Here is a 24034-nt window from a genome sequence, read left to right as displayed (position 1 = left end):
GCATATAAAAGACAGTGCTAGCAGGGGCATGGTGGCGTACCACTGTAATCCCAGCACTCGGGAAGTAGAGGCAGGAGGATCTCTGTGAGTTCAAGGCCAGCATGGTCTACAAAGTGAGTCTAAGACAGCCAAGGCTACACAGAGAAACCCTGTCTCAAAAAACCAACAAGAGAACAACTTAACACAAAGACAGTGCTAACAACAAAGCCACTAACAACAGAGAGCTGCTGGGGACAATGAGCACACTTCCCAGAGCCTGGCCCCTAAGAGGCAGCTGGCACTGTGGGTCACACAGCAGGATGGAGGGATGGGGCACACCCTTCTAGCCACGAGGAGTGAGAAGTGTGCACGCTTTACAGAGAAAGCACAGCAGTGCATGCAGACTGGTCACATGTGGCTGGCCACTGGTCTTTGGGGACAGAGCTGGGATCCAGTGACTAGATAGGGTGTCCCTGTCGGCAGGACTCACTTCATATTCCAAGGGGACACTGGTTCAGATTGAACTGACCTCCTGGCTGGGGCAAGATCCTGAAATGCTTGCAACTTTATGTGAGGAAAAGCTAGGAAGAAACTCTACCCTCTCAGTGTCGTCCATTAGTGTGATTAATAATAAATATCCCCAGGCACTTGACGCTGGCAGGACGCCTTGCCACTGCTGCTCACTACCCATGGCTATCCCGCTATCCCCAGCTTCCAGTCTGCCCATTAGGTGCTGTGATGACAGGAATCATAAAATAGAGAGTAAGCCTGTCACTGCCTGGGACTGAGGTCAGGGGCTTAGGCTGGTGGGGGAAAAAGTAGACTTAAACTTGCAGGTCCCAGTCCCAGCTTCTTATCTAATTATCAAGAAACCATGTTATTTATTTATTTTATTTCTTCAAGACAAGGTTTCTCTGTGTAGCCCTTGCTGCCCTGGATTTCCTCTCCCCCCACCTCTCGCTCTCACTCTCTTGCTCTTTCATTGTCCTGGACTCCCTTTGTAGACCAGGCACATAGAGATCCACCTGCCTCTTCCTCCTGAGTGCTAGGATTAAAGGCATGAGGCACCATGTCTAGCCAAAACCATGTTATTATTTATTTCCCAGATTTCCAATCTCTTTATTCCTAGCACTGAAAAGTTTTTATTTTATGTGTGTGTGACATGATGTGATTTACTAAATGGCTTCCCTAATACTAACTATATGGTAGATTACATTTTCTCTGCTGTCACTCATACTCTGATTTTTGTTTGCAAGACTTCCCTGTTACTTTGATTTATATTCCCAACCATATTGTGTCACACTGTGAGCTTTATCTGTTGGGTTGACAGCAGTACACACACACACACACACACACACACACACACACACACACACACACACACATGTATTTCCTTTTTTTTCGAGACAGGGTCTCTCTATGTATTCTTGACTGTCCTGGACTCACTTTGTAGACCAGGCTGGCCTTGAACTCACAGCGATCCACCTGCCTCTGCCTCCTGAGTGCTGGGATTAAAGGCGTGTGCCACCACATCCAGCCAGCAGTATATTCTTTTCTAGTACCATCTAGCTTCAGAGTGTGTACACCTACACGTGCCACATCCACCCATCTACTCCCTGTAAACAGTGAAAACCTCAAGGAGCTGAGCAAACTCTTTAAAAGTAAGGGAGCCTTAGGAATCCAAGTGGAGTGGAAAGGCTGCCATAGGGTGGGGGAAGTACCTGAAAGGAGTCTGAGGGGGATGAGTGGGATGGGAAGGAGAGTTGCAGTAGTCGAAGTGCAAATTTTGATGGTCAGAACGCTGGAGCTGTGATGTCTTTTCTAGCCCGACTAAAAGTCTGATTCGTGTGGAAGTCCTCCACAAGATCTCTTGCCGATCATGGAGCACACTAAATGTCTTGGTTGGCTGGCCAGAGAGCTTCTGGGATCTACTTGTCTCTCTCCTGTCCTTGTCCTCCTGCACCTCCTTGCCAGGCTTTTAGGTGGATGGTGGAATTCAAAGTCAAGCCCTCATGTGGACTGTGCAACAATTTTACCAAGGGAGCCAATTCTCCTCGGCCTGAATCTCCTGCCCCTTGATGTTGATGTCTCCAGCTTTCTGGGACACTGGCTCTGGAATGGTCCTGCACTGACTCTGCTCATTCTGGCCCTCACCTTGCTTTACTGTTTGCTAGCACACTTGCCTAACCTTCCTTGAATGTCAGGAATTTAGCTCATCGAAACATCCAAATCTCTTAATGTTCCCTACTTGAGGAGAGCCAATCTGTGTGTGGAGGGCTAAACTTTGTTATTATTTTTTATTTTGTTTTGTTTTGTTTTTCGAGACAAGTTTCTCTGTGTAACCTTGGCTGTCCTGGACTTGCTTTGTAGACCAGGCTGGCCTCGAACTCACAGTGATCCGCCTGCCTCTGCCTCCTGAGTGCTGGGATTAGAGGCATGCACCACCACTGCCTGGTTATTATTTTCTTTTTTAATTTTTTCTTTATTTATTATATATACAGTGATGTATACATATGCTTGTGTGCCAGAAGAGGCTACCAGATCTCATTATAGATGGGTATGAGCTACATGTGGTTGCTGGGAATTGAACTCAGGACCTTTTGAAAAGCAGCCAGTACTCCTAACCTCTGGGCCATCTCTCCAGCCCTAGATTTTATTTCCATGTCTTTTTCTCCACACAGACTGGCACATGCCGGATCATGTCTAAACTTAATTGTAGGGATTAATCTGATCCCAGAAAAAATGGCATAATTCTCGGGTCACATATATGATCACAACAATAAGCTTGGGCTGGCAAAGAACAGCAGGATTGATGATATAAGCATGGAGTGGTGTACAAAGAGGTAGGGAACTACAGTGAATTTCCCTGCCAGTAGTGAAGAACAGTGGAGGACCAAAGCTGCCTCTGCTCTGCTCTGAAGATAGGAAGACTACTTCAAGGCTAACCTCCCAGTAATGTCCAGTTGCTTGACCACAGAACCATCACCCCTTTAAGCAGCTTCTGTGTGATGAAGTGGGCAGGTGAGACATTACTTCCTCAATTCTACCCCCCATCACCCTCCCACCTTTTTGTTTGTTTGTTTGTTTGTTTGTTTTTCGAGACAGGGTTTCTCTGTGTAGCCCTGGCTGTCCTGGACTCACTCTGTAGACCAGACTGGCTTTGAGCTCACAGAGACCTACCTCTGCCTCCTGAGTGCTGAGATTACAAGGTGTGCCACCTGGCCACCCCACTCACGACATTTTAATCATCTTTTTTTTTTTTGCACTTGTAATATTGCAGTCTCTCCTTCCCCGGGTCCCATCCCACTCATCTCCCTCAGACTCTTTTCAAGTACTTCACTCTCCGACCTTCTCCACCCTATGGCAGCCTTTCCACTCCACTTGGATTCCTAAGGCTCCCTTACCTTTTTAGTAGTTTGCTCAGCTCCTTGAGGTGCTACCCAGCTTTTCTTTGTTCATGGGGAGTAGATGGGTGGATGTGGTGTGTGTAGGTGTGCACATACACATGGGGCTTGGGGAATGACACACTGGGGATTTTCATATGCCAGAAAGTTCAACTAGTCTGCAGTGGACTTATTTTATTTTAGGTATTTATTTTAGGGCTGAGATCTTTTTCATTCTAGGGGAACAGCAATGATGAATGAAGGAATCAGTGAGTTCCTTTAACCTTGGGTGGGGGAGGGGGAAGGTGCATGGGTCATGGCAGTATCAAGGAATGTGATTGGCTACCATTTCTACACCTGCTAATTAGGTCTTCTGAAAGTAGCTTCTCTTCTTTGGGGCAAATACTCAGATTTTAGCAAAGAACGGTCTTCTTCTCCCCACCCCCCCCAGCACCTGTCAATGAAATGGAAGCCTATTGACTCATGGACAGTGCCAGATTGTGAGAGGACGAAATAGAACATTTAGTTAGGTTCCTGAGTACAGATGCAAGACTTTATGCAACCATGTCTATGTGTCCTTTCTTTCTTTATTGCCTGAGAAGGCTGCTTCTTTCTCCTCTTTTTATAAAGTTTGGGTGGGAAAGAACCTTGGAAACCCTGTAGTTGGGTCATTATTATAGAAAGGGAAACTCACTACCAGAGAGGGTAAGGGACTTACCGAAGAGAATGGAGAGGACACAGAATGTGTTAATGATACAACTCTGATTTGAAGCCAGGTGGGTGTTCTGGTTGCCTCTCTCACATGCCCTTTCCACTAATCTGCATTTGACTGTCCATCATGGAGGTATACGGCACTTTACCTCACAAAAGACACAATCCATGCTATTGCACAGTTGCCCGAACTAGAGGGGATATCTTACCTGAGAGACTTATCAAAAATTGAATGTGGGCCTGATGTTGGGGCACGTGCCCGTAATCTCAGCACTAAGGTGGCAGAAGCAGGAGGATTGGGAGCCCAGTTATTACCCTGTGTCAAAAAAAAAGTGTACTTGTAGAAGTGGTGTCACACATCTGCAATCCAGTAAAGGTAGTAGGATTATTAGTTGAAGACTAACCTAAACTAACACGATAGGATTGTGAGTTCAAAACTAACGTAAGCTATGTAATGAGTTTTAAAAAACAAAAACAGACCACAGAAAAGGAATGTGTTTGGGAAGGGCTTAAAGGAACAGGGCACCTACCTCTCTGAGGAGAGTTGAGACTGGCAACTGGAGGAAAGCAAATGAATTTAGAAGACAGATTTTTGGAAAAGGACCTCAGTTCTGAAAAAAATGAGGCCCAAACAACGTAGAAGGAAATGTGACACATTAAGGGAGCCCTATAGAAGGGAATAAACTCTTAGGAGACTCTGAGGAAGTTTAGTCGAGAAGTTTCCTGAGGAGTAGCAGAACTCTGGGGAGCTACTATGAACAGCAGAGGATTTGCTGTAGTCGCAGGGATTTTAGGGTAGACATGATTGGAAGTCGCAGAGAAAAAGAGGAGTTCACATGTACAAACGGGGCAACTTTCTAACCGGCAAGGCTGCCTAGAGAGGGAGTAGGGCAGCTCAAATTGGCAACAGGTTCCCAACAGTGGTAACTTTGAGTCAAGGGCTGCATAAGCATCTGCTAGGGTGTGGCCCCCCAGTGAAGCTCTAGCTCGGACTGGAGGCGGAGTCGGATGGTCAAAACTTGGCGGGCTAGGGGCAGAGAGGAAAAGGGGGGGTAGGGGGCAAAGTGGGCCTTAGTGGGGACTGGGAATCCTTCTTGGTGCGTTTTGGCTCCATGCCTGGCCCCCCACGTGGCCGGAGTGGCCGCGCTGGGCTGGGCTGGGCTGGGCGGGGCGATGCCCGAAGCCGCGGGCAGGCAGGCGGGCGGGAGGGCGGGGAGAGGCGCGGAAGCTGGGCCACATAAAGAAGCGAGCCGCGCAACGGGGGCGGCTCTTTCCTGGGTGGGGTTTGTAAAGTCGTGGCCCGTTAGCAGGAAGCGGAGCAGTCGCCCGGCGCTAGAGTGCGACCCAATCTGAGCACCCGGTTCTCCAGTCCTTGCCGAAGGAAGTGTACTGCGCGCTCAGAGCACCCCGCCAGTTTCTAGCCAAACTTCACCAACTCCTCTGCCTTTGCCGCCACCATGCCGAAGACGGTGAGTGCCAGGAACTGGTGCTGTCGGCCCTGGGGTCTCCAGTGTGACCCTTGCAACCTTATGGCTTCGGGCTTGCTTGGCCACAGGCCTTCTGGGGATGTGGGGCTGCCTGTTAAGGCCCCAGGAAGGAGAGGATAGTGGAGCCCTAATTTGAGCACCTCAGAGGGTGAGGGGGTGTCCAGACTACAAGTGTGGCTAAGGAGGGGCCATCCTTTCTCAGGTTCCACTTCCCCGCCTCTGGGATGAGGCAGTGGAAACTCCTTAAGGGCCTGAATAGTCCTCTTTTCTAAAGGGTCCTTGAGCTCTGGGAAAAAGACTCTACTTCTGAGAACATTTACCCCTGCCCAGGAATTGGCGCCTTTCTGGAGCAAGGCTCCCACTGTCCCAGAAGAGCCCCATGGTAACCTAGAAGCAGGGAGGAGAGAGGAAGTTGCTCAGGGCGGATCCCTTACACCCATCCACATTTCCCACAGCCGTCCTGCTCCCACCCCACTCCTGATCTGCCCCCTTCCACCGATCCTCGGCTCCCAACTGCTTTCCCCTGGGAGATGAGGAGGACGTAGAGGGGTTCATCAGCTGGGTTACTTTACCCAGAGGTGCAAACACTTCATTAGGCACAAGTCTGTGGAGAGGCCCACTCACTCTACTGGAAGAGAGGGCAGCTTTCTCTTCCTCTAAGAAATCCCTGTCAGAGAGTTGGGGGGACGGGACGGATAGTGCCTCTCTAACCCCTTAGGGCGATTCTGTGAGGGTTGGGTTTTCTCCTGTGGGAGCCACACCTAACTAGTGTGGTGGTTGATTCGAGATCTGGTCTCCACCCCACTGGCTGTTGCTTGAAGAGCAGAAGCCTCCTCCGGGGAGTGAGGCCTAGGGGGGCCGGATGCCCAGTAGGGAGGGGTGGGGGAGGGGTGTGTGCTTGACTAATGAGCTCTGCTTGCTTTTGTGCAAGTCACGCCAGGTCCTTGTGCAGGAAGGCCCTATGACCACCGTGACTTGGGTTTCTCAGGTGAAGCAGCTTGCTGGGCTCCTATGTTGCACGTTGCTAGCCCATCCATCTCCCTAGGACTGCCTGAGCCTGGTAGAGATGAAATAGTGATTAAGATGCTTGAGACTGAATGAGGGCGCATGGGAGGAGAGGAGAGTGTGACTACATATGGGAGGTCTTTGTGTTTGTACTTAGTTGCCACCTTACTGTTGTCCAGCTACACTGCTGAGCGTTCTTGCCTTCTCAGAACTCTTTTCTTAAGAACACCAAGTTTTTTGTTGTTGTTGTTGTTGTTTGCTTGAGACAGGATCTCTCTGTGTTGTTTTAGCTGTCCTGGACTCATTTTGTAGACCAGGCTGGCCTCGAACTCACAAAGATCTTCCTGCCTCTGCCTCTCTGAGTGCTGGGATTAAAGGTGTGAGCCACTGCACCTGGCTAAGATTTTTTTAAATTTAATTTAATTTTTTTATTCTTTGAGACGGGGACTCGTCGTCTTATGCAAAGTTAGACTGTGTGAAAGTATATACATATTATACTTCGTTCTCGTTCTCAGCTTCCCTCATGTCGTCTCCTTCACCCCAAGACCTTTGGCACGTTTCCTTCCTCCCGTCAGTATTCCCTTCTGTTTTCTTATCGCACTTATTCCTTTGCTAGGTTTTTCCATTGTTTCCTTTTTGAGGCAGGACCTCACCCTATAACCTAGGCTGGCATGGGACTCCCCATGTAATGTAGGTTGGTTTTGGATTTTTGACAATCTTCCTGCCTCGGCCTCCACAGTATTGAGATAACAGGCTTGAGCCACGTTTGTTTTGATAGAATGTCTGATTCTAGCCCAGGCTGGTCTAGAACTCACGGTGTAGCCCAAGATAAAACGTGCTTGACCCTCCCAAGTTCAGAGATTGTGGGTTTGAGCCACCACCAAACTCGACTTCCGCTCCTTCTCTGCTGTGTGCTTAAGCATGACTAAAGAAGGATACAAATGTGCCCAGCAGTGGTTGCTCACGCCTTTATTCCCACAGTACTCGGGAGGCAGAGGCAGGTGGATCTCTGTGAGTTCAATCAAGGCCAGCCTGATCTACAGAGTGATTCTAGGACAGCCAGGGCTACACACAGAAACCCTGTCTTGAAAAACTTAAAAAAAAAAAAAAAGAAATTACAGAATGCTAGTGTAATTTGTGTTAGCTAGGGTCAGGTTCACTGTTAAAGCCAATTTGTCCTAGTAAGGGCAGCCTACTTTAAATATCTTGGCTTTTCTGGTTGCTAGTTTCCTAAATCTGGTCTTTGATGTTTTTCTAGACAAGGTCCGACACTGTAGCACAGGCGCCAGCTCCCAGCCATCTTGGCTCAGTCTTGTGAGTGCCAGGATCACAGGCTTTCACAATATGACCAGCCCATCTATCCCTTCTGGAGAGAAGACAATTCAAATTGAAAATGTCTTTCCTAGGAACAGAGAAGAGAGGTCCACAGTTCTGTTCTCAGTGTTCACCTGTCAACCTAGAACTTTCTGTAACTCCAGTTCAGGGGATCTGACACCCTCTTCTGGCCTCCTTAAGCGTCAAGCACAGATGTGGTACACAGACATACATGGGGCCAAAACACTCACGCATGTAAAATAAAAACAAATAAACCTTTTTTGGAGGTCATTTCCCTTTCAATCCCATCTTTAACGGTATATATATTTTTTATTTTATGTGCACTACTATTTTGCCTGCATGTGTGTCTATGTGGAGTTACAGACAGTTGTGAGCTGCTATGTGGATGCTGGGGATTGAATTCAGGTCCTCTGGAAGAGCAGCTAGTTCTTAAAACCGCTGAGCCATCTCTCTAGCCCCTGTTTTGTTTTATTTTTTCCTTTTGTTTTGTTTTGTTTTGTTTTGAGACAGGGTCTCTCTGTGTAGCCTTGGCTGTTCTGGGCTCGCTTTGTAGACCAGGCTGGCCTTGAACTCACAGCAGTCCACCTGCCTCTGCTTCCTGAGTGCTGGGGTTAAAGGCGTGTGCCACCACGCCCAGCTCTGTTTTGTTCTGTTTTCAATCTAAAAGAGTTAGGAGACTCTCTTGGATTCCCTAAAAAAGATTGTGAATTCTCAAGACTGAATTTTTACTGCACACTTTATGATTTATTGTTACATTTTATTTTTTTTTTTGGCTTTACATAGGGTTTTTATGAAACACCGTCACATGTTTCCAAGGGTAGTCTTGAACTTCTAATCCTCTGGTTTCCACAGCCCAAGTGCTGGGATTTGAGGCGGCTGTCACCATACTTGGAACAACTAGCAATTCCAACTCTTTCCGTTGCATAGATGGAGACATTGACACTGGTGATGAGGGAGGATCACCATGAGTGATGCTGCATACCAACAGGAAGGCTGCAACTTGGCTCTTGGTCTTAGGGGGTCAGTCTTGGAAAAACTGCTTTCCTGGGATTTTTGCTCTGGATCATGAGCAGGTCAGGGGAAAAGTGACCAGTGCCCATTTGATGGTACCTTCCATGGTAGCAGACACAGAGCCCATCTCCTTGAAGTATTTGAACACTTCTGGGTCTGCATTCAGCTAAACTTTAACAGGGGCTGCATGAATTGTTTATTTTCCTGCCATTCCTAGCATTGCTTGAGCCACTGAAGTGGCACTAAAGTGGTACTTGGCGACTAGGGGGCAGAATTTCAGGCTTCTAACCCTTGAACCAGCCCTGCCTGTAGACTTGAGGGTGGGGCAAGGGATCAGGAATGAAGGTGGAGTAAGAGACTTCTTCCTCTGTCCACTGCCCCTCCCCCATATGTCTTGCTTTCTTTTTTCGAGCCGGGTTCTTGCTGTGTAGCCCTGGGGTGGGGGGCAGCTATAAAATAGGCTGTTTTTAAACTCATAGCAATTTCCTTGACTCTGCCTCCCAATTGCTGGAATTACAGGTGTGGTTACAAAACCTGAGGCTGTTTTGTTTATTTTGAGACAGAGTCATGGTGTGCGGCCCAAATTGGCATTGATTTCAGGCAATCCAACTTCTGCCTCTTGAATGATGAAATTATATTGACTCTCACCACGTTAGAATATTATTTAATTTATTATTATTATGATGATGATAATGGGGTGTATGTGTGTGTATGTGTGTGTGTGTACATGTGTACATCAAAGGGCAAGTTTCAGGAGTCAGTTTTCTTCACTGTGGAATCTGGGATTCAGACTCAAGTAGTCAGCTTTGAGCCGTCCCGGAGGCCGCTTGCACTGTTATGCTTGTGACAGGGTCTCCTGTTGCCCAGTTTGCATTTGAACTAGATATATAGCTAAGGATGACCTTGAACTCTGTATCTTCTCACCTCAGCCTCCCACATGCTAGGATTATGGATGAGGGTCACAGTGTCTGGCTTTTCTCCACTTTTTTAATTTTCCAATTTGCTGAACTCTTTGTAATATAGATGGAAGAGAACAGAACAGGAACCGTCTTGGGGATTTCATCTATGCTTATCCAGGAAAAAATCTCTTGCACTGGGAAGGAAATGTCAAGGCACAAAATGGTTTCTACTCTTATGTTAGAGTTGGTTGCTCTGTGAGCCAGTGATGGGGTGGTATTGACTATTGCATTATTTTCTAAGTGCCTGTAAGGGTGGTGTTGCCAGGCATGGTGGCTCATGACTGTAATTGTAGCACTTGTAAAGCTGGGCGATTGTAGCGAGTTTGAGGCCAGCTTGAGTTATAGAGTGAGGCTGTCTAAACCCCAACCCCCCACCCAAACTAACATCAAACAAACAAACAAACAAACAAAAACAAGTGGTGACTTTTCTTCAGTCTGTTACTCTCATCCAGCCGCTTTACTAGATTGTGGGAATGGAAGGGACATTTAGAGGTCATTTAGTCTTTCCTCATGCTTCCAAATCTAATTCTCTATGGATGAGAAGTGATGACAGCTACAATTATTCTGAACTCTGTTCTAATAGTGTTGCTTGGCAACAGTCTTTCTTAGGTTCCATTGTATATTCCTGGCAGTCCACCCCCACCCCCATTGGAATTTCTAGACTCAGGGTCCCTGGAGGGGGGAGATCTGGCTACCACTAGTACCATCAGGACCAAACTTTTCATGGCTACTCTGACTCTGATCTTTGAAAGATAGACCTGACTCTGTCTGATTGTTGAAAGATAGAACTGAGTTTATCATGTGTTTTTTCTTAACTCCCAATCTTTTTTCTCTGCTACCCCACCTCATTCTTCTGTATTTAATGAAGGAAAACAAACAAACAAACAAACAAATAAACAGTACAAAGGTAGTCTTCTTTGGGGCTGTGTCCATTGCTCGGGTCATGATAGGATGATTTTTCATAATTGACTGGATTTGTTGTTCATCCCTCTTACTTCATGCTTGATAGAGCTGAAAAACTTTGCAGTTCCAGGTTCTAATTTTGGTGGAAGAACTCTTAGTTTGGAGGGTTAGCTCAGCATTTCATGAACTTGCATAGTGAGTGTTGGGAAATAGAAAGTAAAACTCAACTTAGACTATTTGTTCTCTTTCTATATAAGGAGCTGAGAGATTATTTGATTTTTTTTTTTAAGATTTAGTGTGTGTTATTTATATTTGAAGAAATACAACATTTCCTTGAAGCCTGGTGGTGGTGGTGGTGGTGGCAGCACTTGGGAGGCAGAAACAGGTGGATCTCTGTGAGTTCGAGGCCAGCCTGGTATACAAAGTGAGTTCAGGACAACCAGGGCTGTCTCAAACAAACCCTGTCTCAAAACAAACAAGCAAAAAACAAAGAAACACAAAACAAAAAAATTTCCTTGGTAATATTCCCAGGACCTTTAAAGAAGTTCTGTGACTTTATAGATACCTGCTAAGAGCTGAAATTCTAAACCTTGACTGAATCTGTTTATAAACACACACACACACACATAATTTGGTTTTGGTTTTTGAAACCCAAAGTTTCTATTAGTCCAGATTGGCCTGGAACGCATAAGAATCTCCTGACTCAGTCTCTTAAAATTATCTTAAGTTGTCATATTAAGCAGAAGACTGAAGAATATTTTACATGTCTCAATTTCCTTAACATTTGGTTAAATCTACAAATATATACAGTTAAATAGTTTAAATTAATTGTGTTCAACATTTCACGGCAGCAAAATTGAACAAAAATAAGCTTCTAAGTGATTAAATGAGTCTGGCCATGGTGGTATAGGCATGCAACCCCAGCACTCCAAAAGTAGAGGCAGGGCTATCAGGAGTTTAGGGTTATGCCTCACCAAATAGTGAGTTTGAATCTAGCTTGGGCTACATGACATCTTGCCTCAAAAAACAACAGAAAAGTTATACAAATAAAGTAGGCCATTAGCCAGTTCTTTTCTCTTGGTTCTCAGTATCTTTTCGGGACCCTTCTAATACTGATATTCTTGACAGCCTTGATGACATAGTGGTATAGCTTTGTCTCTCTTCTTTTCATATATGTTCTTTCAGACATTCTTTAGAATTTGAGTACCTTTGATGTGCCAGGGGGTATTAGAGATACAGAGTTGATAGTGCTTGCTCAAAGGTATTTGACTTGTCTCACTATACCTCTGCCGCAGTGTTTGTTGAGTACCAGTTTAGAATGTAGAGGTTTTGGTTCACTGCATTAGATTTTGCCAGTGATACTGGCATGATGGCTTTTGGGCTGTTTCATATTTTTCTTTACCAAGACAAAAAAAAAAAAAAAGAAAGAAAGCAATTTGAAACTACATTCTGAACTTGGTAAGTTTATTAAAGAGCTCTCTTCAACAGGAAAAGCTTTATGAGAGTTGGGTGCCCTGACTTCTGCATGTAATTCCAGCACTCTGGAGACTGAGACAGGAAGATGCTGTGAGGTAGAGGTCAATGTAGGCTACACAGTGAGTTCAATGGCAGCCTCAATAACATAGCAAAGCTCTATCTTCATAAACAAATAAACAGTACCTTTGCAAAAACAAAAAAATCAATCAAACAAACAAAAAACCTAGTACCTTTGCAGCTTTCTCTTCCTCTCACATTGTACGGTGCCTATTTGACAGCATCATATAGACTTCCTCTAGCTTTGCTGAAAGCTTAGGGAGATACTCGGCTCCTTTTGTGGGTAGAGAAAGCTCTCTTGATTAAAACAGATTTCACATAGCCCAGGCTTGCCTTGAACTTGTTCAGAGGATGCTGATCTTACTACTTCATCTTCAAGTATAGGAACTTCAGGCCTATGACACCACATCCAGCTGGAAGTATGAGGTCTATCTCAAATTTGTTTGTTTCTCTTTTTGTTTGTTTTTTTTCCAAGACAGGGTTTCTCTGTGTAGCCTTGGCTGTCCTGGACTCTCTTTGTAGAACTCAAATTTGTTTCTAAATGTACTCGAGTAGTGACATATATTGGTAGATATTAAGAAGATGGTGAAGATAAATGAATCTTCTAAGGTGTGTAGTACCAGTGAGCTCTGGACTAGGTACCATGGGGTGCAGCATTTCCTCTTTTTTAAAATATTTATTTATTATTATGTATACAGTGTTCTGCCTGCATGTGCACATGTAGGCCAGAAGAGGGCACAAGATCTCATTACAGATAGTTATGAACCACCATGTGGTTGCTGGGAATTGAACACAGAATGTTTGGAAGAGCAGGAGGTGCTCTTAACCACTGAGCCATCTCTCCAGCCCCTGGGGTACAGCATTTCAAATAAATACACCCACATTTGGAGTGGCCCAGAGCTTCCTTAGCCTCAAGATGCGCTTTGGCTAATTGTTTTTGGCTGACCAGGGTATCTCACAGGAGTATGTTGAGGTACAGAAGATCTGAGCTGGCCTTATAGTTCAGCCTTCATATTTTTTTTCTTTCTTTCTTTTTTTTTTTTTTTTTTTTTTTTTTGGAGACAGGATTTCTCTGTGTAGCCCTGGCTGTCCTAGACTCACTTTATAGACCAGACTGGTCTTGAACTCACAGTGATCCGCCTGCCTCTTCCTTCTGAGTGCTGGGATTAAATGCATGCACCACCACGCCAGGCCAGCCTTCATGTTTTCAATGAGCACACTGAAGGCTACGATAAGGAAGGGATTTGAGTGAGCTCATAACAGGGCCAGGACATCTTGCCTGATGACAGTATAAGGGAGGAAGTTTAGTGTTTTCTGATTCAGCTGGGGGTGACTTGACCATCATGCTAGTTACTGTACAGCAATTACCAGGGGCTTTTAAAGATGGAGATGGAGCCGAGTGGTGGCTGCACACACCTTTAATCCTATTACTCAGGAGGCAGGTGGATCTCTGTGAGTTCGAGGCCAGCCTGGTCTATAGAGCAAGTCTAAGACAGCCAAGGCTACACAGAGAAACTCTGTCTTGTGGGGAAAATATGGAGATGGTTCAAGTCCTGGACTTTTCTTTGGAACTCTGTAGCACTTCCTAGATGTTTTAGCTTGGCTCTGAAGGATGGTAGAAGACAGATGATTGAAGAAACATAGCGAGAAGATAGTTTCCCATTTTCCAACTTGAAATGGAGGCCTTACTGTCCTAAGAGTCATATTTTTCTTTGTAGCAGGATTTCTAGCCCAGGCTGAACTTGACTTAGTTATGTATCTGAGGCTGGCCTTGCTTGTTCTCGTGCTTTCACTCCAACTGCTGAGATTATAGGTGATCACTACCTGATAAAGTGTTTTGAATCCTCTAAATTTATTTATGTGTATGTGTTTGTATGCACATGTGTGTGTGTGCGTGTGTGTGTGTGTGTGTGTGTGTGTGTGTGTGTGTGTGTGCTCGAACATCCACATGTGGCATTGTCTATGGCATGTATGGAGGTCAGAGGACAGCTTAAAGAGTCAGTTGACTCCTTCTACTATGTTAAACTCAGGTCATCAGCCCTTTTACTGGCTGAGCCATCTCACTGCCCTTGATTATTATTTTTTTAATTTATATATATATTTTTGTTTTTTGGGTTTTTTGTTTTTGTTTCTGTTTTTCGAGAAATGGTTTCTCTGTGTAGCCTTGACTGTCCTGGACTCACTATGTAGACAAGGATGGCCTCGAACTCACAGGGATTCACTAGCCTCTGCCTCCCTGAGTGTTGAGATTACAGGCATGCACCACCATACCCAGGGTGTGTGGGTTTCTTTTGTTGTTGTTGTTGTTTTGTTTTTTGAGACAGGGTTTCTCTGTGTAGCCTTGGCTGTCCTGGACTCGCTTTGTAAACCAGGCTGGCCTTGAACTCACAGAGATCCACCTGCCTTTGCCTCCCTGAATGTTGAGATTACAGGCATGCACCACCATGCCCGGCTTTGCTTTTTATTTGTATTTTTGAAACAACTCATGTAGCCCAGGTTGGCCTGGAACTTGCTATGTAACCTAATCCAGCTTTGAATTTCTGAACTTCCTACCTATATGTCCCAAGTATTGGGAATATAGACTTGTACCTCCATGCCTATCAAGCTCTGACCTCTTTGAATTCAAGCTTGACCTATCTCTTGCATTAAAAGAACATTATGGTAGAACACTATGGTTAGAAGAACATGTGTCTTTCAAATTTCATGACAACATCTGCCGCTGGAGCAACTATTTTAATATAGTTTGCAGTCAACTGACCTTAGCACTCAACACTGACCTCTAGGTGCTTTGCTAGTGGATCCAGTCTCAAGAAGGTAGTCAGCCAAAATAGGACTTTTCAGGCTTTCATTGAACGGGTAAACCATTAAAGGGTACAGATGCCAGAACTAGACTGCCTAGATTCAGATTCTAGCTGTGAATTCAAGTGACCAATGAATTGTCCCTTATATGCCCAAGGCCCTGGGTTCCATCTCCAGAACTAAAAGGAAAAGGAGCTAAGGAGTGTACCCAAGGTGTAACTCATTAGCCACATAGCCGGAATGTGAACCCAAGCTGTCTGGTTCTAGAGTCTATGAATTTCCCCTCTCCGTCTCCATCTCTGGCCCCCTTCTCCTTATTCACCCTTCTACAGCCCCTCACTTGTGTTTTTGTTGTTGCTTGTTTTTGCTTTTTCACAAGGTGTTCTTTTGTAGAATAGGCTGGCCTTGAACTTGCAACCATCCTTCTGCCTCTGTTTCCTGAGTGCTGAAATTACAGGCATGTGTTACCATCCATGCCTGGATTTGTGTGTGTGTGTGTGTGTGTGTGTGTAGTCATACCAGGTGGCTCAGGCTGGTCTTTGAACTCCTGGTCTTAAGTGGTCCTTCTGTTTTGGCCTCCCAAATAGCTAAGACCACAGGTATGGCACAAATATACCTCAGTATGTTACTTGAGAGCCTTATTTTCTTCAATTGTAATTTAAATCTAATACCTGCTTCCTAGTGTTGTGCTGATTAAGTGAAATGATTTATATAAAGTGTCTAGCATCTAATACTGTCATATAAATGTCACCACCAATTATTATTAATATGTCCAACAATCTACTAGGAGCTCCATTTTCATAATTTATTGATTGTTATGATTGCTATAGGGGATATAAATACAATGAGTAGAGAATGAAATTTATGCCTTTAAATTTTTTCCCATTTAATTGGAGATTTAGGGGCTAACTTACTCTTAGCAACAGTTTGATTAAAAAATGCATTGCATTTTTATGGATTTTAATAAGGAGTTTACTACTAGCACATTAGTGGGGCTTTAAAGAGGTACACACTTGGGGCCAGTGGCCATTCTAGGTGGGAAAATGATAAGATTTTTGTGTAAGGGGCAAACCAGGTGGTCTTAGGCCGGTGCCCTTTTGAATAGTTCTTTCTTCATTGACAAACCTTCTGAAAGGTCTGTGAAAGATACTGTAGCTTGAGGTTTGTGAAACTGAGTGAATTAATTCTAGTAAAATCTGTTCTTTTTCTTGCTCAAGTAGGTTTCTAAATGGCCCCAGGAGATGGTTCAGTGGGTGGAACGCATGCTACTTTTTGCAAGCATGAGGACCTGAGTTTGGATTCTGGGAACCCATGTTATGGGTTCATCTCCAATCTCCAAGCTCCTACTGCAAGATGGGAGGCAGAGACAGGGCAATTCTGGAAGCATGTGGGCCAAGTGGCCTGGAGTGAAGTAGCAGAAACAAGACACACTCTCCTTAATAAGGGAAAGCCTAGGTCAGATAATTGAGGTTATCCTCTGGTTCTCCACATGTAATTTGTGGCATGTGCTTGCGCATAGAAATCCACATGCGTGCACGCACACCTACATGCACATACAATGAGAAATGGCTCCTTCCTTCATGCTTCTGTTGGAACCAAGTCTGTTGTTGTGAGATGAGGTATTTGGTGGAAAAAAGGGAGGGATGATTTCTCGGTGTGTGGTTGTGACAGATTGGAGGAGCACGATGCTTTTTGGTCCTACCTACCTATGAATGTGGGCATCCTGAACTTGGAGACAGATTTTGGGCTGATTTTTCAGATACATCTTCTCAGGTGTGCCGGGCAGCAGACCTAATATTGTTTACACATTTATTTTTCACTTGTGAAAATGTGGTAGAAAGTTTGTGGGACTGTGATGCTGATTGAGGCAAATTATGGGAAGAGTTGTGGTTTGAACATTTGGTGATACAGGGCAAAGTAGAGTCCTGAAAAATTATGGCTTGGTTATTTATTTGGGAGATAATAGGGGCCAACACCTGTGAAAGGGGATAATGCTTATCTATGGGGCATGGTCAGCATTTTCTTCTCTTTAGTTCTGGTAGTTCTTAGAAATATAGGATGGAGAATATAGCTTCATTATTATTATTAGAGACAGGATCTTATCATGTAGACCAGAGTGGCCTCAGACTCACAGAGATCTACCCTTGCCTCCTGAATTCTGAGATTAAAGCCATGTGCCAACAAGCCTGGAAAAGCCATGCTATTCTTAAGATAGCTAAGTAGTTTCTGATCTTACCATTTCATTCTAATCTGCCCTCATTCCTAGGTCCAGTATTTTTCAAAAATCTCAGACTGGGTATTTGATTAAGTATACTTCAAGGTCCTTTATTTGCTAAAATGTTTAATTTGTAATATGGGGTTGGAGGTGTCAAGGGAACATCCAGTTTGTCATTAAGCTGTACAAGGCTGTGCTATTGTCATGGGTTTATAATAAACTAAACTCCTCGACCATCATTGGGGTTTTATGCCCAGGGTGAGGGGTGGTTAAGACATGGTTTTTCTGTCTAGCTTTGGCTGTCCTGGAACTCACTCTGTAGACCAGGCTGGCCTCAAACTCAGAGATCCGCCTGCCTCTGCCTCCCAATTGCTGGGAATAAAGGCATGTACTACCGTTGCCTGGCCAGACCATCATTGTTTATACTTGAAAGAGAATGACAATGCTTTAAATGTTATTTTACTTAAACCCAAAAGTTATATAGGAGCTGGGTATGGTGGTACATGCCTTTAGCCCCAGGACTCAGGAAGGCAGATCGCTGTGAGTTAGAGGCCAGCCTGGTCTACAAAGCGAGTCCAGGACAGCCAAGGTCACACAGAGAGACCCTGTCTAGAAAACAACAACAACAAAGAAAGAAAGAAAGAAAGAAAGAAAGGTGAAACTTCCTTTCCCAGGTTCTTTATTGCCCTTGATCTCTTGGCCATGGTGAACTGAGCATATGATTAATACTGGCCATTTTAATTCAGGGTTACTTTACTTGTGTACTTTGGGTACTTGGAGAGCTGCTCATGAAGCCGTTGAAGTGAGTCTGGGAACAATTTAGCCTATTTGTCTTTCTGCAATAACCTAGGCATTTTCCTACTGTTGGGAGTTTGCCTCCTGGCCGAAGGCCAGTTGCCAGAGGAAACCAGTGACTAAAGGCTTCCTCCCCGTGATGTCACCTTCTGGAACCATTCCTCACGATTCCCTATGAGTAGAGAGTCGAGAGGCGAGTGACCTTATTTGGCTATTTTTGCCCCCCTCAGATCCCTACCTCACCTCAACTCATCTCCTGTTGTTCATAACAGGGACCGCCTTCCTCAGGTTTTTGCAGTGCTACCTGGAAACTTTTCTCCTTAGTTAGAGCCCTGACAAGAGGAGGAAGGGGAAGTGAGAAGGATGGGAGAGAACACACAGGAGCCAGCTCTGGAATGATCGTGATTTCTCCGCCCTGCTTTCTTATCTTTTCTTTCCCTCTTGTCCCTGCATAGTTACCCCTCTTTAGTTTCTTACCAAGCTCCCTGACAGCTTAAGTGTGGTCTTGTTTGGCATAGAAGGCATAGGAGATGGGGCAGGGCTAGGGCTCTCAGCATCTGAAAGTATTCTTTTGGAGTAGGTAAAGCCTTCCAATTAGTAAGGCCAAGCCTTGGCCTGTGCCTGTTGTATGCCTAGCTGAGTCAAAGCCCGTCTGCCTCCTTTTCCTAGTCCACAGATTAGGTTAGAAAAGTAGAGCTTTTAATGCATTTACAGCATCAGGCATTGGTCTCTCACTGTCTTTTTTTCCTGCTTTAAAATTTTGTTTTCAGGTTTACTTATTTTATTTTATGTGTGCGAGTGTTTTTTTGCTTGTGCAACATTTGTGTGCCTGGTGCCTGGGGAGGTCAGAAGAAGGCATCAGATCCCCTGGACCTGGAGCTAAGGATTTGTTGTGAACCACCCTGTAGGTGCTGGGAACTAAATCTGGGTCCTTTGCAAGAACAGCAAGTGATCGCTGACTCTCCTTTCCAGCCAATGCCCCCGTCCCCAGTTTCCTGCATTTTAGTAGAAATTGTACAGTGGAAGCAGTAGTAGGCTGAATAAAGAAAGATATCTGTTTTTTAGCCTCTGCCTGGGACAAATAATTTTCATACCTTAGTTTCTTTATATATGAAACTGATATTCTGATAATGTGTTTACTCTTAAAGAGAATAGGAAGATGCTTGTGTAACAACAGCCGGGCGTGGTGGCGCATGCCTTTAATTCCAGCACTTGGGAGGCAGAGGCAGGATCGCTGTGGGTTCGAGGCTAACCTGGTCTACAAAGCGAGTCCAGGACAGTGAAGGCTACACAGAGAAACCCTGTCTCGAAAAACCAAAATAATAAAAAATTAAAAAAAAAACCAAAATGACATTGAGGGTGTTTTTCTCCCCTAGATATCAGTATTTCTAGGAGCGCTGCTGTGGGGACAATGACTTAGAGAATCAGCTATTGACAGTGACCCTTGGGCAGGGCCTTTCAGTCTACCCTAAAGACTAGATTTGCTGGCTATTTTTGGCTATTTTTGACTCCAGAGAGAATAGAAGACCCTTAGAATGGTCATACTCTATCAGGGAAGGAGATGACCAAGACATGAAGGAAACAAGATCTTATTTTCCCTCTTTTCATACAACAACCCTTTTTGGGCTCTGGGATTACCTTTATTTTGAGTCTTAGATTACTAAGCTTTCCTCTTGTCTGAGTCACTGGTGTATTCCTGTCCCTGTACTGGGAAAACGGTGTGTGGCCTTGGGTGGAAAGAAGAATAATTTCTGGCCAGGGAGTTTCTTACCACATACTCTATTTCCATGCTTAGTGTTGGGCTTTCAACAGATTCTGCGTTATAAGAATATTGCATCAGACCTATAAACCAAGACCAAAGGTGATGAAATTATTAATTTGATGTGAAGGTATGTTACATTGATACAGCGGAAGGAAGGATATGCTTTTACTTCCTATCTTCTCTGTCTTTGGTCCAGTACTTGCTTCTGAATCCCATGTTGCATATCAGCCTTTAGAAAGTGGCCCTGGACGTGAACCTCATGGGCTCTGAAATATTGGTATCTTCCTCCTTTTTAGGAACAATTTTCTTAGGCAGCTAACCTAGAAATGACTTAGTTGTGTAAAGCTGAATAATGGTATTTGGAATGAGTGTCTTTCTCAGAATTGAGTTTCTGCATCATAAAGCCACTTTCCTCTGCTTTGTTGGCAGCTTCTCATTTTTCTGTGGTCCCCATATGGGATCTACCAGTTGCAAAATGGCTTTTGGTTGAAAGAGTGTAGGCAAGCCAGTCAGTAAGGGAAAGTAATGTACAGTTAAACAAAAGAAGAATAGGGCTTTGTTTTTTATTTTCCTCATTTTGTAAAATGCTGCATAGAACATGAGAATGTTTAACACTCACAGAGAACATCTTTCAAAAACCCACAACTTTAACATATTAGTTCTTATTTATATTTGTCATATGTTACATTTTTATACCTTAGTTTTTCTATGGCACAGTGATTTGCACATAAGAATTCCTACTTCTTTACCCACTAAAAATGTATCACTTAAAAAATGATTAGGTAAGTGTACATTTAGGATTATATTTCTCAGGATTCTTGATATTCTAAGGTGGCATTGAATTTACTGTGTAGTCCACACTGGCCTTGAACTTGGGGAGATTGTCTTATCTGAAGCCCTGAAGTGCTGGGAATATAGATAAACATCACCATTCCTTGTTATAGTTTTTTTTCAAGATAGGGTTTCTCTGTGTAGCCTTGTTTGTCCTGGACTCGCTGTGTAGACCAGGATGACCTGGAACTCACAGTGATCAACCTGTCTCTGCCTCCTAAGTGCTGGGATTAAAGGCATGCTCCCACCATACCCAGCATTATAGTTTTTTAAGAGTGTACATTTTGGGTTGGGGTTGTAGTTGAGTTGGCTGAGTGCTTGTTTTGTATGAAAAAGGACCTGGATTTGACTCATAAGATGAGTGTGGTGGTATATGCTGTAAACCTCAGCCGCTTTGGTGGTACAGGCCCTGTGATTGAGTGCAAGATCATCTTTTGCTTCAAAATGAGTTGCAGGCCAGCATTAAGGTACATGACACTGGAACAATAACAATAAAAGAATATTTTAATGGCTTCATAAAGCCATCCAATAGCCCAGGCTTGGTGGTACATTCCTTTAATCCCAGCACTCAGGAGGCAGAGGCAGGCAGATCTCTGTGAGGTTGAGGCCGCCTTGGTCTACAAGGAAAGTTTCATGAAAGCCAAGGGTATTACACAGAGAAACTCTGTTTTGAAAAACAAACAAACAAAATTCTGTCCAATGACTACATATTTTTATAGACATGTTGAGCTTGCAGACTTTTTTTTAAACTTCAGTAAACTTGTGGATTTTAAAGGTTCTAGTTCCCCAAACCTCAAGAAGAAACTATCTCTAGATTGCAATTGTTAGAGACATACAAAATTTCTTTCTTTTTTGTAATGTGCGTTTGATATAGGATCTCAATATTCAGTCCATTGTAGCTTTAAGCTCAATATATAGCCAAGGATCCAAGGATGACCTTGAATTCCTTATCCTACTGCCTCTGTCGACCAAGTGCAGGATTACATGCCTGTATCACTTTACTAAGTCTCTATGCCCAACTTGGTTTTGTGATGGGATGTCACTCTGTAGCCCATAGTGGCCTAATATACAGTGTAGCCCAGGCTAACCATTTTCTTTCCTTAGCTTCTTGAGTAGTGTGAATGCAGTTATGTGCTACCATACTCAGCATGGGGAAGCCTTTGAAAGGTGTTTAGTTAGCAACAGACATAGAGAGGGAGAAGCAGCAGCAGTTTATGTAAGGGTCTTGCATGAGACATGGGAGACACTGGTAAAAGACAAAAGTCTCTCTCTCTCTCTCTCTCTCTCTCTCTCTCTCTCTCTCTGTGTGTGTGTGTGTGTGTGGTAGTAGCAGCAGCTGTAATGAAGAATGGTCTGAGTCAGTGCATAGAAAGCTAAACTTTTCTGATCTTGATTTAACATGTGCTTGTTGACTGTACCACCCCATGGTGTGTGTGTGTGTGTGTGTGTGTGTGTGTGTGTGTGTGTGTGTGTGTGTGTGTGTGTGTGTATGTGTATTTATTTTATTTATTTGGTTTATTGAAGTAAGATTTCAGTGTATAACACAAGATGGCCTGGAACTCACTAGGTATAAAAGGATTTTGGTCTCATAAGATTTATCATCTTGCCTCAGCCTCCCAAGTTATTGGGATTGTAAATATAACTCACCATGTCCTGCTACTAAGCAGCCTCTTCAAGTTGCCACTTGTGTGCGTCTAATCATATCCCTTTCAGAGTTCAGAGATGCTACTGCTTTCCCGAGGCCCTCACAGGAACCTCAGAGCCCAGCTCTTTTTAGGAGGAAGTATATGGACCATGGTTCCTCCTCGCCCAGCATGGCTCTGCTCAAGAACAGCTACAAGTAGGTGGGGTGGGAGGGGAGGTGTCTCTTCTTAGCTCTTTAGCATCAGGTAATTGGTGCTAGAGAAGAGGGGGTCCTATGTCTATTTTACATAAAGGTAGAAGGGTTTATGGAACGTGCAGTGAAACTAGGACCCCTTCAGGTCTTCTGGCCTCAAGTTTTCTATATATTGTTAGAGCATTTTTCTGCCTGTCATTGATTATAGAGTTCTCAGAGGCCTACTCATCCCACCTGATTTGGACAAACAGCTTATAAGGGAACGATCAAGGGCTTTGGGGATAGCTACTCTTTTCTTTCCTTTATTCTCATGTATCTTAGCCTGACTCATCACACTGTATTAGTCAAAGGTGACCTTGAATTCCTGACCCTCATGCCTCCATCACCCATGTTTTGGAATTACAGGCATGTGCCACCATGTCTGTTTTATGCAGTGCTGGGAATCTAAGGCTTGTGCATGCTAGGCAAATATTCTACACCATGAGGCACATCCCTATCCCTGGGTAGATTTTCTTGACATAGCCTCCTTTTTGTCTTCACCATATATTACACATAGCTTTTTTGCTGCTATTTTGGTTACTTGGAAGACTGTAGTCTACCCAAGAACTTGTGTCTTGTAAAGAAGCAGCACATTATTTTAATTTGTGGATAATATCTTGGTCAACTGTAAAACACAACTGGGAGGGTCTTAGTCAAACTCCTGTAGTCGGTCCGGAGATGTAGCTCAGTGGAATGCTGTACTCATGCATGGCAGTACACACATATAATGTTAGCATGCAGGTGGTAGAAGCAGGAGGATCAGAAGTTCAAGGTCATACTCAGATATATATTGAGTTTGAGACCAGTTTGGGGATATGTGAGACCCTGTCACAAAACAAGTCAGAAAAGTCATGTAGTTAAGTAGGTTGCAGAAAAACTGCTTTTGAAGTTGAGACCACTCTCAGGATTATATTTTTCCTATTGTATAAGCTGAACCCACTGCAATAGGTCTCAACCTCCTTAATGCTGTGACCCTTTAACATAGTTCCTCATGTTGTGGTGACCCCAACCATAAAATGATTTTGGTTGCTGCTTCATAACTGTAATTTTGCTACTGTTATGAATTGTAAGGTATCTTATAATATCTGATGTGCTCTCAAAGGAGTTGAAGCCTACAGGTTGAGAACTACTGCAGTAGAGTGTGTGGGAGCTTCATGAGAGCCGAGATTGGTACATCCTCTATAGCATAGTGCCTGACATAGACTAGGTACTCAAGAAATATATGTTGAATAGATACATTTAGGGCTCATTAAATAGATCTGCCAGCAAGCCAAACAATTCGATAGTCTATTGGAAAATACCTAGTGTAGATTTATTTGGGTCCTGGCAGAGTGGAGTGTAATAGTGCCAGGGAATGGAAGAGCATTGTCCTTCTTATGTGCTTTATAGTGCCTATCTATCTGTGAGTGTTCAGCCTAATCACAGTCAGTTTCCCCTCCCCCTTTCCATG

General features: G+C 44.1%; 1 protein-coding gene across 1 annotated transcript in view; it reads left to right on the top strand.

Annotated features, from left to right (window-relative positions):
• Positions 1-5322: 5322 nt before the first annotated feature.
• MSN (moesin) overlaps positions 5323-24034 on the top strand; it is an 84043-nt gene continuing 65331 nt past the window's right edge. Inside the window, exon 1 of the mRNA XM_084789893.1 lies at positions 5323-5542. Within this exon, the coding sequence (XP_084646019.1) occupies positions 5531-5542 (12 nt within the window). The 5' untranslated portion in view covers positions 5323-5530. The remainder of the gene's footprint in view (positions 5543-24034) is intronic.

This window comes from Acomys minous, assembly GCF_964271855.1.
Source record: "Acomys minous genome assembly, chromosome: 7".
Lineage (NCBI taxonomy): Eukaryota > Metazoa > Chordata > Mammalia > Rodentia > Muridae > Acomys > Acomys minous.
This window is presented reverse-complemented; position numbering and strand designations above follow the sequence as displayed.